The sequence below is a fragment of the Pomacea canaliculata genome, linkage group LG4, assembly GCF_003073045.1.
Source record: "Pomacea canaliculata isolate SZHN2017 linkage group LG4, ASM307304v1, whole genome shotgun sequence".
NCBI classification, from domain to species: Eukaryota; Metazoa; Mollusca; class Gastropoda; order Architaenioglossa; family Ampullariidae; genus Pomacea; species Pomacea canaliculata.
This window is the reverse complement of record NC_037593.1, coordinates 21756817-21773311: the sequence shown is the minus strand read 5'-3', so window position 1 is coordinate 21773311 and position 16495 is coordinate 21756817. Positions and strand designations below refer to the sequence as shown.

General features: G+C 37.8%; 2 protein-coding genes across 3 annotated transcripts; one reads left to right on the top strand and one right to left on the bottom strand.

The window, feature by feature from the left end:
- Positions 1–311: 311 nt before the first annotated feature.
- On the bottom strand, positions 312–9442 carry LOC112561457 (ubiquinol-cytochrome-c reductase complex assembly factor 1-like). Its single transcript, XM_025233969.1, has 9 exons — positions 9246–9442; positions 7866–7976; positions 7304–7423; positions 6845–6917; positions 4058–4115; positions 2769–2877; positions 1536–1619; positions 902–1018; positions 312–533 (listed from the first exon to the last, which is right to left on the bottom strand). The coding sequence occupies exons 1-9, from the start codon at positions 9291–9293 to the stop codon at positions 396–398; spliced, it is 858 nt and encodes a 285-aa protein (XP_025089754.1). The 5' UTR covers positions 9294–9442; the 3' UTR covers positions 312–395.
- On the top strand, positions 9264–16163 carry LOC112561458 (MICOS complex subunit MIC27-like). 2 transcript variants are annotated; one of them, XM_025233971.1, is made up of 9 exons: positions 9264–9281; positions 10019–10080; positions 10451–10570; positions 11642–11767; positions 12155–12209; positions 12441–12536; positions 14928–15071; positions 15235–15251; positions 15484–16163. In XM_025233971.1, the coding sequence occupies exons 2-9, from the start codon at positions 10066–10068 to the stop codon at positions 15625–15627; spliced, it is 717 nt and encodes a 238-aa protein (XP_025089756.1). In that variant the 5' UTR covers positions 9264–9281; positions 10019–10065; the 3' UTR covers positions 15628–16163. The 2 variants fall into 2 exon arrangements, with proteins under 2 accessions (XP_025089756.1, XP_025089755.1); XM_025233970.1 differs by lacking the exon at positions 9264–9281 and adding an exon at positions 9758–9908.
- The last annotated feature ends 332 nt before the right edge of the window (positions 16164–16495 follow it).

The window sequence follows — 16495 nt, the reverse complement described above, 5'->3', positions numbered from 1 at the left end:
TTTATATATGCTGGCATTTTCTGTACCTTCTACACGTACCGAAATACATTTGTGACTGGCTGTTCACCCAAACGGATGTCAGTCTCTATACTTTTGCCGCAGCTACTTTGTAGCAGGGTAGTCAATGACACTTTTATAAAATTCTTGAAAATCCTTTTCTTGTGATTTTGAAATTGAGGTGTTAATAAGTGTTGCAAATAAAGTCATTAAAGTGGAATATGTTCCTGCATTAGGTCTTTTAAAGGACCAAATTACAAGAAACCTTGTGAAGCACAATAAAAACCAGAGAGGTAAATAAAACCAAAATGATCTCAATGTAAAAAGTCTTTAATAAAAACTTTTTCCCACAAACATTTATACGTTCTATAAAGTCTAGTCCTGAAAATATCACAAATTCAAACATTTTTCCCTAAAAGATTCATGGTTTGTCTCAGAACCGTACTTTCATCCAGCTTCTCACCATGCAGTGGCAGAAATGTCACAAATCCTTTTCCCAAGATAGTTTTCTCATCCTGGCTGTCAAGATGAGCCACCTTTCCAAAAAAAAAAAAAAAATCAAATTAAAGAATTAAATTCGCAAGCTCCGCCATCAAAGGGAGGAAAAAAAATCACAAAAATCATATCAGGATGCCGTGTACATCCATAAATTTCTTTTGACATCCAAGCTTTCTGCATATTTCTTTGTCTTTGTCACTACAAGTCATTAAGATAACTTTCTGATTTCAAAGGTATTTAGTTATGTTACGCAGTGTTATGCGTTTGTATGATTATATGATTGTATGCTATCTCCTTAAAATTTATTTGAGGCTACTTATATAATTGTATCTTACCAGCTATTACTAGTATCTACCAGCATAATCTACAAACACCTCCAAATGTTAATGAAGAAGTGAGTAGTCACCTGTTTCCTTATGTAATGTACAACAAGCTCAAGCTTCTGAGGGTCTATATCTTTACGCATTTCAAAGAGAATTCGCCAGACAGCTGCTGCCAGTTCCTTGTCATCCCCCAGCAAGCCCTGCAAACAACTACACTCATAACTTTCCCTATTTTTTTTATGAAGTCATGCCCTATACTCCAGCAAAAAGCACCAGAATATACATATAACAATACAATGTCGGGAAACCAACATACCTACATTAGTAGACTGTTCCTTTCATTTGTCTTTGGTTAAATATTAAATTACCCCTCCACCAAATGAGAAAAAACAAGATGAAAACATTATCACCAATGTTCTACACATCCAGGTAATATTTTTTGAAGAATCACTACTCTTACATCGTATTAAATTTGACCCAAAAGAAAGGACAGACAGTGTAAAAAAACATTTCTTTACTTACTGCTGTAACTTAAAAAAAATAAATAAAAGCTCAAACCCTTTAATTAAAAAGTAAAATGGTTTTTCAGCCTGACATTCAATAAATATACTCATGCTTTTAGAAGTGTTACCTTTACAAAAGATCCTGCTGTTGGGAACTATTGTGCATCACTGCATATAACATTCTTGAAAAAGAACAGTTGAAAACAATGCTAACCTCATCATATGCAAAAAGAGATGCCTTGAAAACACCTGCCAGTTCTTGGATCCCATCTGAGCGGCTTGTAAGAGATATGGCATTCTGCACAAAAGTGATGAAGAAAGTTAAGCCCCTTTGTTTCAGCTGTTTCAGCAACTATGACAATGATTCAAATTGTTTGCTATTACAGTCAGGTTAGTAAGCAAAGCAAGTTCAACAACAGTTTCATATATGTTAAAACATAGTTCTCTAACCTATTGGTCACTAGAAAAAGGGTGGCCCATCTCCTCTCACTTACAGCCTTAGTTTTCTCCATCCTCTACAGCACTTGCTCGAGGGCGGCATTGGACATGGCGGGGGTTTCCTCTGGGTACTCGTTTCCCTCCCCTCCCCTCTCCATAGTGCAAAATTGAAGCACTTTCCTACTAAATAACCCAACCAACCATGGCACTTTTGTCAGAAACATGACTTTAAAAATGAAACTACCCAGATAGCATTTAAACTTTTATAAACATTTGCAAAAGGTAGAAAACCCTTTGTAAACGTTTATATTCTATATCAGGGTATGTTGTGTCTGGTTAAAATGAGCAGGGTCGATGTGGCCCGCGGGCCATTGGTTGGGCACCCCTGCTCTAAAGAGTCAGGTGTAGTTGCAGCTCCACTGAGGGCGCCGGCCATGAGGCTATATTACGGCAATACGTGCAGAGAAAGAACAGCGTGCCCGAATGAACTCTGGGCTGCCAAGTCTAACCGTTGCGCCACTGAGGGCATAAAGGAACTCATTCCACAACTGGCTGCATCATACTGGAATCAAACTGGCTGGTGTGTACCTTCAGGTCTTGACACTATTGCTTTAACCACTAGACTATTTCCCTGTTCTGTATCAGCATTTGAAGATTATTGCAAAGTACCAAATGAAACACAAGAAGAGTTTTCTACATTTATCTTTATGTGTGCTCTAATATCTTAGTTCTAAGTGAAACAGGGATGAGAATGGATCACAGATCTCTTTTTTTAAAATAAAGGCCAAGGATGTGGAGTGCATGGTATGTGTCAGCCTTATTAATACAGATATTACTTCATACAGTTAAAAATATGAAAATATGAAAAGTGTCAGCTCTGCCAAAACATGTATATCACATCATACACATATACATGACATCATACATATATGTCATATCATATCACACATGCATTACATCATATATATATATCAATACATATTTATTATATATATCACATTATACACACTCCCAGAAGTTTGCTGCGAGCCTCCATGTCATTCCACAATGCCTGTACTAAGAAGTTACATAGGAGGCGTCCATCTTTCCCTAGGGAACTTAGCCGCTGCATACACAACCTGCAGTTAAAGATAAAGAATTATCTCATAATGTTTTTTGATGCTATAACTACAGCTATAGCTGTAAAGGTATAAATCAAAAGTGGTTGCATGTTCAAGCCTGATATAGCTTAATTATATTTTAGAAGCTTATTACTAATTGTGAATGGTTTGTTTTTTTGAAATTTTAATACATGTTCATTAGGTTCATTATTCTAGCAGATATCAAGGTATATTATGTCTGCTACTCATCATGACCACCTACTATTAACAGCTCTTTATTTCCAGCCACACATATCTTAGCAACAATATTGTTCTCTCCTTATTGGCAGCACCAAAAAAAGTAGACCCATAGCCTAGTGGCTACAGGGACAGTGAAGGCATACTGATGGTAGAGCCCACACCTCTTCTGCTACCTCTACCTCCTCTCATAAATCAACCATTTGTGCTTAGCAGATGCTTAATGCACAAGAGGGTTTTTTTGAGCCACAAGGCCAAGATGGCCTCAAAAAAGAAGTGACAGAAGGTCACTGTACACAGTTCAGTGCCCTCACCACCAGGCTACAAAGCCTCCCCATGTCTACTGGTAGAAAGCATTTATTGATATAAATGTTTTTTATTCTAAGAACACATAACAGTTTTATTGTTCTTCCACTTACTTGCATGAACCTTAAAATCAATCATTTAGTCCTTACACTTCACCATCTTCACCATAGCCTGGTCCCAAGTCCAGGATGAGAAAGAGAGTTGTGCATAGAACTAGTAACCGAACACAAAAAACTAAGGCTACAGAAACCCTTTACAGAATCACTAGAGTCATCAGACTTCAGGTAATGAGTGGAGGAGTAAGGCAATAATGTCTTGTATGAAGAGTAGCAACAAAATTTAGAAATAACTGCTCTGGTAGAGTCTTTAGTGAAATCCAAAGAAGCGAGAGCAGCCTGAAATGCGAGGACAAAGTAAAATATACAAATGAGAAAATGCAATGTAAATATCCTTGGAATCAGTGAAATGAGTTGGATAGACATGGGTAGCCTAGCCCTTAGTTCAGGAGAGACTGTGAACGCACTCAAGATGCACCAATAGTCAATTTATGCTCTCAGACAAGCCAATGAAAATATGACATGTATTATATGTGCGTGACAAAAAGATTATATATATGCATCTACACACACAAACATATATATAAATTTTTATTTACCAAACATGGAGATCAGTAACAAGAAACCAGGAGGTGAATGTGTCTGGTAAATCAAGTTCTGAAAAAAAAAAAAATGCTTTTTTCATTAAGACTACTGAAGACATAAAGATTAAAAGACATAGATTAAGAGAATGATTTGATGACATCTTTTTGTTGTTTTGAAAATGAAAAAAATAAAACCTATGATGAAGATTATTTTTAGATTTGTCCTGGAAGAAGCACATTATAATATTGGCACACAATTTCTTCACCTCACCAAAGGTTAGTTTCTAGCTATCATTCTCACTAGTACTAATTTTCTAGTTGTAATAATGGGATTAGCATTTTTAGATCATTGTCTAATAGACATTTTTGGAGGCTGGTTATTTGAAAATGCACTGATTTAACCGAGTCAGACTAACCCTAAATTGATTTGAGCACAGCCGAAGTCTATTTTGTCGCCAATTACAAAAGTGGCTCGTTAAGTTAATCATGAACAGAGCAAATCAAACTTTGTCTGTCCAAGGAAGTCTAAGACAGAAAATTTTCTTTAGCTCACAAACCCAACCACATATACAATCATAATATGAGTGTATATATATATACACAACATAATGGGCAGACATTCAACCAAGACATTCAACGTACACTCACACCTACACCTTCTCACACACACATGTGAAACCTCCTAAGGAGGATGCCAGGTAATATGGCAGCTCTACAAGTCCTTGTGATTTTTATTTAGGATGGTGATGGCTGCTGGCATAAAGGAAATCTGGTACTTTCTAGTGCCTGCCCGAGGGCAACAGCTGAAATTTGGGATGGAGAGAGTGTTTGGTCTGAGGAGATGTATGCCATCTTCCTGACTGCATTAGGGTACGTCCAGAAAGTGACAGCTGTAGTGTACCGGTAATTTTATTTGCCTGGTGGATGACTCTGGTCAGCCTTGTCTTGTCTTTGATGAGGGGGTGACCTTACCAGGCGCTGATTTTAAATGTGAGAATGCTCTCAACAAGAGACATGTAAACAGTCTCCAGCATCCAGAGCTGACGTTGAAGCTGCAGAGTTTCCTCAATAGGTAGTCTTTGCTGGGTCTGTCTGTACACTTGGTTCCTGTGTTCACTAAAGGAGAGCCTTCTTTCTATCACTGTACCAAGGTATTTAAAACAGCACCTGCTGTACTTTGATTTGGATTGGTGGGGAGAGGGGGTACTTCCATCTCTTCCAGCATCTGCTCTCCGAAAGGCCATATCCTTCGTTTTCTCAACATTCAGCTCCAGAAAGCTGCAGTCAAACCAGTCCTTTAGTTCCCCCACGCAGGCCAGGTACTGTGATAGGGACTGCTCGTCTTTAAGGCAGCCCACAAGGACCATGTCCTCTGCATACTTTACAAGTTTGAGAATAGCATTATCAATGGGAACAGGATAGGGAAAAGCACACATCTCTGAGGGGAATCTGTGTTGAGGATCTGCTCGTGTGACAAAATCATTTCATCCATTGACAAATTTACCCTTTCAGATGAGCCAGACCCTACAGTACCTGTTGGTTGGAACTCTGAAACCGATACCCTGTGGTCGGTCCTTCAGGAATGATTGTATCCAGAGTTAGGCTGGTGTTGACATCCAAGTCTAGTAAGTGCTTTACAAGAAGGTGTGGCTGGACCGTGCTGAAGGCGCTGGAAAAATCCATGAACAGGACCCAAATATAGGAGCCATAGTGTCCAAGTGTTATATGATAGCATCTACAAGAGTGAGAGTGGCATCAGACACTCCCCCCACCACAACCTACATGGCTTGTAGGCAAATTGTAGAGGATCCAGACGATCAGCCACAGTGGAGGTTATCAAACTTCCCACAACCCTCTCCAAACACTTGGTCACAACAGACGTGAGAGCCACAGGTCGAAAATCTTTCAAGTCTGTAGCATTTGGCTTCTTTGGCACTGATATTATTGTTGATATGTGCCATAAGCGGGGACACTGTGAGAGTCAAACGAAAGCTGAAAAAGTCTGGTAAAGACATCCCCTAGCTGACTAGCACATTCCTTTAGAACCTTGCCTCTCACGTTGTCAGGTCCAGGGGCTTTAAGTGGGTTAACATGAGAGAGAATTTTGATGACATCTCCCTCACAGACAGTGACAGTGGCTGCTGACAGTGAAGAGCAGATATTATGTACTTCCTTGCTGAAGTCTCTCACATCAAATTGTGTGCAAAAAGTATTGAGCTCATTAACAAAAGTGAGTGGGTCAGCACACATTACTCTTAGTTTCTTTTGTTCTCTACGCATCATGGTGTTTAAACAAGAGTCATCATTATACACACATACACTTACAACAAAACAAAAAGAGATTGATAACCAATAATGATAAAGTAGGCTGCCAGCCCTGAAAAAAAGTAGTAGCAACTAACAAACATGCAAGTAAATATCATCTCTTTAACTCATAGACAAAATAGAGCAGACTAAATAAAAATTTCTTTATGTTCCTGACTGAAAAGATCACAGATGTGGTTGAATCATTTCTGTGTGTAGTCAAATCCACTCTAGGATTCAGTTAAATCATTTAGTGTGATATTTGAATTGCCCAATGGCCAAATCAACAAGTGACAGATTTCTCATTTTCTCACTCGTCATCTCTTCTGTGGCTCACAACATACTGGAACTGGCTGTCTGTGCTGATTATTCAGCAACTTCAGATGGAAGTAGCATAACACAACAAAAACTTTTAAAATACTAATATTTATAGAAAAGTTATTGCTGATTGTCTATGTCTGCAAAAGACACAAAAAATGATCTGGCTAGATTTCATACCTAGAAAAAACTGATTGTGATGAATCATTTCTGAGCAGCATATGTACATCCGGAAGCTGGAGGCATTCAGCAACTGCAAGAATGTCATGTTACATTTGTACACCTTGACTGAATCTGTACTCATTTAAGGAGCTGTTTATCTGTGCATAGTTGTTTGACCACTTGAAGTACACAAATGGTATATGCATAAAAGAGTTTTACTGCTTAAAAACCAAGCACTTTAACTTAAATGAAGGAACTTTGAACGTAACTAGAAGGAATTATTTTGGAAGCTATTTGCAAACAGGAACATCCAATCAAAGATATTTTAGATCCCTCATTTTAGAATAAAAAGTAAAAATTTTACATTAAACTTTAATAAGAAATGCATTATCTGTCTTGACATCACTCATGTATGCTTGAACATCCATAGCCATACATCCCTGTGCTATATAAAGTCCTCTTTCAACCTTTACTTACAGATTTACTGTATTTCAGGCCTGAAATGAAACCTAAATCCCACTTGATCTTCTGCCATAAGCTCCCTTTTTTCTCTGATGCTGTTCCACTGCCACTAGCTACTGTACTGTATTGAGCACGCTAGAAGAAACAAACGAACAAGCATGAAAAATAACAGCAGACATGCTTATGCATGTGCACATGACAATTCACACGCACAGTTTAATTTTTCTGTAAGATTATTTTTCTATTATGTACATACTAAATTTATAATTTAGCATTAAGGTTATCACTTTTTAGCTCTGACTACAAAATTCCTACTAAAGCCTTATTAATGATCATTTTTAACAGAAAACATTTTATGAGTTCCCCCTTAGAATTTTTTTCAGTTATAAAGTAATAAATATAATACAAAAAATCTACAGATATATTAATAAGAACAAACTTTGGCATTGGATAAAGCTATGCTTTCATGGAAATAACCCACAAAATAAAGTTATTTAATAAAGGTTAAAAGTGAAAATAAAGTCTGCACTTTATTATACTATAGCTTCATTTTACCACTTTCATACACTATACTTACCACTCTGAGGCAATTCGAAGACCATCTTATGCCATGTATGCAATGTGAGCATGAGACGACCTTTAAAAGATGTGGCACTTGTATCTGACGACTTGAAGCTACTGCATTTCCCTAAGCAACATATACACCACACATGATAACATCATATAGAAGATGTATGAATGCAAAAATCTTATAACAGATCATTCTTTAGCTTATCGATTTGCTTTATTCTTTTGACATTGTGGTACTCAATAGTCTCTAACTGTATGTAAATGACACAGCTTTCTTGTGTAGGCCATACATGGAAATAGGTATGATTATTGATGGGAGGAAAAGTATCTAGCAATGAAAGGAAAAGACCATACTTTTGTGGCCATATAGGCAGTGAACAGTACATGAAAACACCTGAAGCCCACTCTTCTGCCACTCTGCACCATTTACCTCCCCAGAATCCTAATGCTGGGGAAGGGGAGAGGGTAGGACTGCTGAGCTTCCAACTGGTGCTTTATGATCCAAAGTCAAATGCATTTCCATACTCTGACACTTTCCCATACTTTGATGAAAATAATATAGCACACAGGGCCATGCTTAGGGGCAGGCAGACGAGGCATCTGTCTAGGGCTCCGTGTTTTGACAGTCGTCAGGGGCCCTGCACTTTTGGCTCCAAATTAAGGATGCATTGCATGCCTTATCTTTTAAGCAGGATTTTAAAAGAGTCATATTTCCCTTTAGCTTTTTCTCTGTAACTTTTGAGGAAGATCATGGTGTCGAGGGCCCCACACATATGGGGGGTAAAAATGGGCCTGATAGCATAACATAAATACTATAACAATATCCTGTTAGGGAAACAGGTATTCTAAGTGTCTTTTCTTATGACAAAATAAACTATCAAGCGTTTTAGTCTGTGAATTGAATTATACATTTTAAACCAATTATAAGCAATTCACTTGTGATCATGGACTCTATATGAGCTGCCATGAGCGATCTCTTCCCATGACCCAATAATTATTATTTAAAAAAGGTTTATGGAGGAAGTATAGTATGTTTATGATGATTGCTTCTGACAAAATATATCGACATCAGATATGTTTCCACAAATTATCATTTTTTTAAGCTGTTTTTCTTATGTCACTGTATGATGTCCTTAATAATTTGGTGTTTTTTTTCTGCCAGCTATAAACCCATACAATTGCTAGAGTGACTAAACCCTCCTTTAGAAATAAGATCGTTTATTTTCGTTCTCATCCTTTTCATCAAAATATAAATATCTTTCACATTGGTGACAGCACTACATTACCAATATAAAGCATTACGGTTGTCGCCACTCTGTGGATTATAGCCGCGTGATGCCCTTGACAATTACCGTAAAAGTACCTGCAGATGCACGTTATCACTTACCGCTACTGGAAAAATTCTGATCAACTTTTGCACAAGGTTTGAACTCATTATTCCTCGATATCAACCTGATAGTTTACTTTTCTTTGGCTGTCGTTTTCGAGGGAGTTATCCGAAGACAGAGATGATATATGTCTGTGGTTACCTCGCAAGTAACTCTCTAAATTGTGAAATGTATTCTGGTATGGGGATTCCACCATTTACCGACTCGACCACATGAGTCGATTCGACCCCCGGTTACAGAATTAGCTACTTATAAATGAAAGCGGGACATTTTATAAGCAGGTGGGATACGCAGTCAAAGGCGGGATGGTTCCGTCTAAATCGGGACGGCGTTTTGCACCTTATTTCAGCTGCAAATAGGCGCATGCACAAATGAACTTTAAAGCACAAGGAGGTCACGCAGATAAAATTTAAAGTGTTAATGCGATGATATCACCACACAATGTTCTTTAGGGATTGCGCGCGTGGCTTGTTCACGACTTCAGTGTATAGGGTCACGCCCGTTACTGAAGTGAGGTAAACAATCAACAGCTTGGTAGTGATCGAGTTGTAACAACTAGCCTCGTTCTAGTAGTTGATTGAAAAAAAAAAAAAAAAATCGTCTGCAAGCAATCCAGGGATATTGGTGGTTTTACGGACTGCGGCTGTGCACAAAAGGAAATTGTAAGTTATACTTAAGTACTATCATACACAATAATAACTTTGTAAGTGTAAAGAAAATAATACTTAGATTCGCTATTTCTTAACTTTTGTTTGGAAACTTGACGTAACAGGCGAACGGAAAACCAAAGGGAAGCCACCCATAGACCACTCAAGAAATATGGCGTCGCATCGGGTAAGTCACCGCGTTGCCCTCTAGAGATTCTTCAACATAACTGTGATAGCGTGATAGTTTGCTTCCAGTAACTTTATTGCATGATTATTATTTTAAGAAATCAAATATTTTACTGATCTTTCTAATAGCGTGCTGATGTAAAAGTTTTTTTGAGACGTGTTGATCGTTTCTATTTAGGCTGGCATTTACACCACCATACACATACTTTTGGTCTTAGCGACAATGGAACTTTACAAAAACACACTTTCTCACTCACCCCTCTCATTCTTTCTGTATTTGTGTGTTTTCATTTACATCAACAGTTAACCAACCATGTAGAGATAATTGCTACTACTATCCTGTTTACAGCAGTAAGTGATGTGTGTTTCAGGTATCGCGGCTTATTAAAGCCGGGGCAGCAGCCCTTCTGAGTTCCGCACCTGTGATGTCGTTTACAGTGTATGCTGTTAGTGCTGTGGACAATGAAGAGAGGAAAGTCCGAGTGTCTGAGGTATTTATGGCACTTCTTTTTGTGTCATAATTTTTGAACTTCAAATTAAGCCATAATACTTTAAAGTTAATATTTAATTAACTTTAGAAAACCTGTAAAATATCCATATCACTCTATTCATTAATGACACACCATTCCTCTCTGTTCACTCCCCTATGTTCAGTGGGATTGTACCTGATACCTCTTTTAAAACAATACTTTATAACTCATTTTTTTGTAATGTTTTCTCAATACTGCACATATCATAAAGCATCTTTTCTTAAACAACAGTCACGAAGGAACTTAAAAAATACCTCCAGAACGCTCCATAACAGCAAGAATAATTTATCTTGTCATACTTTAACCAAAAAGAAACCATTCAAGAAGTAACACACCATGGAACAAATTCACTTGTAATGTACTGCAACAACTTCTATGCATTCCATCTTCAACGCAAACAGACAACTTTTTGCAGAGAGCTGATGCAATAAAACCACCTTTGCATAGAAATGACTTGACATGTAATATAATTCATCATTGCACTTATTTCCATAGGCCACTTAGCACTACTGCTGCAGTGTATGACAGATAATGCTCTGCTGCTGGTTACCCTATATAAAATTTTTGCATTACATTTTCTAATTTTATCCAGACAAAATTGACCACATGCAAGATTACTCAATAATTTTCTGTAGCTGGGGTCAAGTTGTTGATAGCTGTAGTTGAATTGTCTCTTATAAATGACTGCATCCTTTTCCCACCTTTTTCTCACTTTGGACATTATAAATTTAAATATGACATGAACTACTATCTTGCTTTCAATCAAGCCTGTTTGTGAATACTATGCACTGTATTTTTAGTTGCATTCATATCTGCTTCTCTTCAGTATGCTCCTTATGTTCACATTTACTTGCAGCTGTTTTGCATTTCCATTTAGAGATGTACTTTTCTTTCTTTGTTTTTGGTGGTGTTACATATGCTAACTGGTATATTATGTTTGTCCTAAATTTATTAAATTCCGAAATCTTTAAAAGTTAAAGGAGAATCATTTATTTTTACAATTGTATGTGTGTTGGATGTTGTATTCAACAGCTTTCACTGTATGAAAATCCAGAGGAAGGAGCATCTTATAGTCATACAGAAGAAGACATAAATTTTGTCAGAAGATGGGTGTCCACAGTCCGGAAGACTGTATGGGATTTCAAAGACTCTTGCCAGGTGTGAAGTGTGTGTTTGTAGGGATGCATGTGTACCTTTGCATAGATTTATGTGGGTAATATTGGAAATGGGGATAAGTGCTTTAGTTTTTAAAAATGTGCATAGTTTTAGCAGGTTTTTTTTCACTGACATATTACAAAAAATGTAGCATGTTATCAAGGCTGGCAGCTTTGCTGTGATATAACTGTAATTGCTAGCTCAGCATAAAAAGCAGCTTAAAAATATATTTTAAAAATTCAAAACCAAGAAATATGACGAACAGTTTTTGTACTTTATTTTACTTACACAGAAATTTCTGTTCTGTATTTGGTACTTGTATGTTAATGTTAAAATGCTAACACTTGTGCAGAGTCTGGCACTCTTCTGGCATGTTTCTGTGATTTGCAGGACACCATTGACAGAATCAGGAATGTATATGAAACTGGAAATGCTCACACTCAAGGTCAGATTGGCTTTTGTAAAAAATATTCAGCATCTTCATTTTGTATAGCTGTGGGAGTGTAGTGCATGTATTGCGTGAATGATGCATGCTTCTACAACCTTGACTGCTATGTTTTGCTAAAAGTAACTTTAGTTTTATGCATTAAAAGTTTAATATTGGAATTAATAATATTTTACTTTTGATTAACTGAGACTGCCATATCATTAATACTATAATTGTTTGATTCCACAGAGATGCTAAACCATATTCAGAATGACCCTGGTGTTCTACCACGAGCTGGTGTCATAGCTGTGGCAGGGCTTGGTGGTGTTATTGCTGGATACCGTGGTGAGAATTGAAATAACCCTGGTCTTCAATTAACTGTGCGCGTGCATTTGGTTATCCGGCATCACCTTTAAAACAAAAAATTTGCTAGACTTAACAAAGACCGCCAAGAATTCCAGGAATGTACACTACATATATCACAGCTTGAGTTTTTTTTGTTAATGAGTTTCTGAGAATTATTCTAAAAGGATTGAAAGTATAGCATCCTTGCACCAGGCAGGCGATCCCCTGCTGTGAACAAATCATTAATCTTAATTCAATGCAGACGACTCGTTGTGAACACTCTCCCTCCCCTTTTTCCAAAATCTGACGACTGCCTTTTGCCAATAAGTCATTTGTCTTCTGCTTCAAGGCTTTTCTTGGAAAAGATTGTGTATGAATCATATTGTCCATGTAGGTCAGTGGTTCTCAAAGTGTGGTCCGCAGGCATAAGTCAGGTGGTCCGCAGCTGACAGTCCGTCATATGTCAGCAAAGTGATGTTTAAAGTGATGCATTCCTCGCATTAACATTTTAATTGCAAAGAACGAGGTAGTTTTATGTCAACTTACTACTATACTACTGTCACAGAAGTACATTTAGTTTTGAATTGTTATGAAACAAATGCGGCAATTTAAATTTGAAATTCATAGTACAGAGTGATTTTTAGGCCTTGGTGGTCCGCCATATTTTTTACTCAAGTAAGTGGTCCGCGGTCCGAAAAACTTTGAGAACCACTGGTGTATGTGACACCTTGTTCCAAGTTAATTCAGTTGATGTCTGCACCTCGAGGTTAGAAAGCGGCTTCTCGTAAGTTTGTGCCGTAATGTTGGGGTCTGGTGCGGGAGTGAAAAGAAAAGGTTGTTTTGCCAGTTGCTACAAATTGTTGAAAAGGGTTATGGGAAATCAGGTGCTAAGCTTTCGTTGAAATTTATCATTGGAAATCAATCGGTGCACCTACTCTAGCATTTGCATATTTTTAGAATGATTTTTGATTATTCGGATGACAAGCATCGGTCATTAAACCAGACAATTGAGGTTCCACTGTAACTTATATGAAAATGTGAGTGAAAATAATCTGCAGAGACTAGATACAAATTTATGTTTGCATGCACATTATCCCAGTAAATGTAATGCGTAGATATTTTAACAGCCGTAATCAAACCTTTAGACAGGTGACAGTACCAAGACACTGCAATAGTGAGCCTCTGTAACCCACATAAGTTCAGTATTCACCAGATCAGCCACATCCAACCTATGGTAACAGTTACCATCACTAAATAGCTCTTGTCTGCACTTGTTCTATACCAGATGCATGAATACAGTTCCCTATTTTTTGGCCTTTCTAGCTGTCAACAACCAAAGCACAAGCTTCAAAGAGCCCAAGATGCTTACTGACCATTCTCCTCTGCAAACTGCACTGTTCCAGTGCGGGCTTGCCTCAGTTACAAAGTGACCATGCAGTGCTATTAGCTTAGTTTATTCCTTGTTGCTACCTTGAGGAGCATATGGCCGCAACACCACCTCACCAGCGGACCTGGTTTTGGGCAGCCCCCTTCAGTTGGGCCCATGTGGTTTCGATGTCAAGCTGGCTTCCCTAAGGCTTTCACCAGCATGCATCATAAGCTCTTCTAGAGTGGAATCTTCCCAACCAGGCCCTTGTTGTGGTTTCTGTAACACCTTTTTTTTTTTTTTTTTTTACATGAGTGGGTTGTGAGCCCAAAGCAAAACCCCCAACCTGGAGGGCCAGGGTGCAACATTTTAGTCTGGTCTCTCCCCTGACAGACCTGTTTGACTTGGTTAGACCTGCCAGGAGCACAAGGCTCCCGCCGACATAGCTCTGTGGATTGACAAGGCGCGCAAGCCACCACACAACTACAAGGTCAGTTGCACCAGCTGGTGGTGGTGCAGTGCTATTGTTGGCCTTATAATCTGGCCCCAGGATATATATTTCAGATGTTGCTGCCCCAGTAGCCAAGTTGATCAGTAAAGTCTGTTCATGTGGTTTTCCTGTATGTCTCACTTAAGGTGAGACAAGCATTGCTCTTTTTTCCTTCTTTGACCTTAGGGTAGGAAATGCCTGCCTCTTTCATTTCACACAAGGACTACCATCGTTTTCATGCCTGGGTGATGAAGCATATGCAGCACATCATTTTTGTCATGTGTTGTCTGTTTAGATTCACTCTGTATGAACTAAATCACATCTAAACTGTATTTTTTGGCAAGATTTATGGTAACAGAACCATGTTTGAGTGTGGTAACCTACTTTGTGACAATTAAAAAAAAATTATTTGCTTACCTTCCATGATGTATAACTGACAACGAGCTTGAAGCAATTATTTTAATATTAATGCTGTCTTAATCACTGTTGGATAGGCAGCTGTGTTGTTAATCATCTGTTTCCTTGCTTGTGTTAGGTGGGATGTTTCGCAAAGTATTGTACAGTACAGCCAGCATAACAGCAGCATCAGCAATATGCTACCCTGAGGAGGCCATAGCTCTTGCAATAGAAGCATACAAATCTGTCCAGACTTCTGTAAAGCCTCTTTGGTCCTCAGAAGGTAATGTTGACGGTTCCATTTTCCATGGTGCCATTCTTTCTGTTCTGACCAGTTTTCTGCCAACTTACATCTTTCTGGTTAAAATATCTTTGCAGATTTATTCTTAAATTATACACTATGTTTATGTGTATGAATTATACAAAATGTTTAATTTCTTTGGCAGGGTCAGCTACAGAAGAGGTAAGTTTTTTTTTTTTTTAATACAGCACCCTTCTGTACATGCATGCACGCAGGAGTGTGTACAGAATGTATCACTGATAAAAACATAAGAATCAGTACTAGTATAAATTACTCTAGACAGTTATGTGAAACTAGCTAAAATGGTTACCTTTTCCACTTCTTATTTTCTTTGTGAATGTGCCTCATTTCTATTTTAACTTTTATTTTATCCTCTCCACATATTTATTTTTAGGCATCAACACGGCCTTCAGTTCTAAGCTCAGCTCCAGATGCCACACCCTATGGGGAAAAGACACAATCAGGTACTGCACTCAAAGGTGATCCTGGACAGTCTAAAGAAGAAGATAAAGACATGTACACAACTAGAAGCAGCTAACTCTTTAGTTTGCCAAGAAAGAAAATCTAAAATTTGTACTGTCATATAGCTTATATGTTAATGTTTAATCTTATGCAAAACATGATAAGGTCCAAGTTTTAGCCAGATTCTTCACAAATGATAAAATTGAAATATTTCCGAAACACCAGCTCACATAATATGTAGGATGTGAATTTTGACATAAGGCTGCATTTTGCTCTCAATACAAAGCAATAATGAAATGACTTGGTCGTAAGGGATGTGTAAATTGCTCTTTCATCTGAAACATTGTTAGGGCAAGTAATAAAACTTAATACAGATCAAGAACTGCAAAACTGGATTAGTTAAAATTGATCTAGACAACTTGTGAGACAGTAAAACATTTCTCAAAATTATACCTAATGTATGCAATTGATTTGCAGCTGCATCATTCAAGTGTTTTACAGTGTCTGTTCATATGCCTTGTTTGCAAGGACTTGTGTAAGATTATGTTTTTGTAGATGCAAAAAAAAAAAAAAAATGTGCACGCATTATCAAATAAAATCAAAGAAGTGAAAGGTATTTGCTGCCCTTTTTTAATCCCATATGGATAACTTAGTGTTTTGTACCATGTTATGCTGCTTTGGTTATTTAGAGTGACACTTCTAGCAAGTTGGATTCCTTCCTAACAGATTGCTAATCAAGATGCAATAATTACAAGATAACCTCTCAGATAATCGGAGAGGTTTTTGTTGACCTTTCAAAATTCTGTCTTCCTGCCCCTAAAAGTTTGCTCATTTGGATAATCACTTTGAGATCTTTAATTCGTACACTGTCCATAACTAAGTTTTGACAAGCAAAGCAGCCTCACAAACGTGCACATGGAGAGGCCTGATAACCTGTGTTTTAC

Bases quoted from the DNA above. Each gene is read 5' to 3' on its own strand.
- LOC112561457 (XM_025233969.1), bottom strand. From the start codon at position 9,293: ATGAGTTCAAACCTTGTGCAAAAGTTGATCAGAATTTTTCCAGTAGCG. The intron at 4,116-6,844 runs GTATGAAATCTA...TTTTTTTTTCAG, and splicing joins TCACAATCAGTTTTTTCTAG to AACTTGATTTACCAGACACA. The intron at 534-901 runs GTGACTACTCAC...TTTTTTGGAAAG, and splicing joins TACATTACATAAGGAAACAG to GTGGCTCATCTTGACAGCCA.
- LOC112561458 (XM_025233971.1), top strand. The intron at 10,571-11,641 runs GTATTTATGGCA...TGTATTCAACAG, and splicing joins GGAAAGTCCGAGTGTCTGAG to CTTTCACTGTATGAAAATCC. The intron at 12,210-12,440 runs GTCAGATTGGCT...TTGATTCCACAG, and splicing joins TGGAAATGCTCACACTCAAG to AGATGCTAAACCATATTCAG.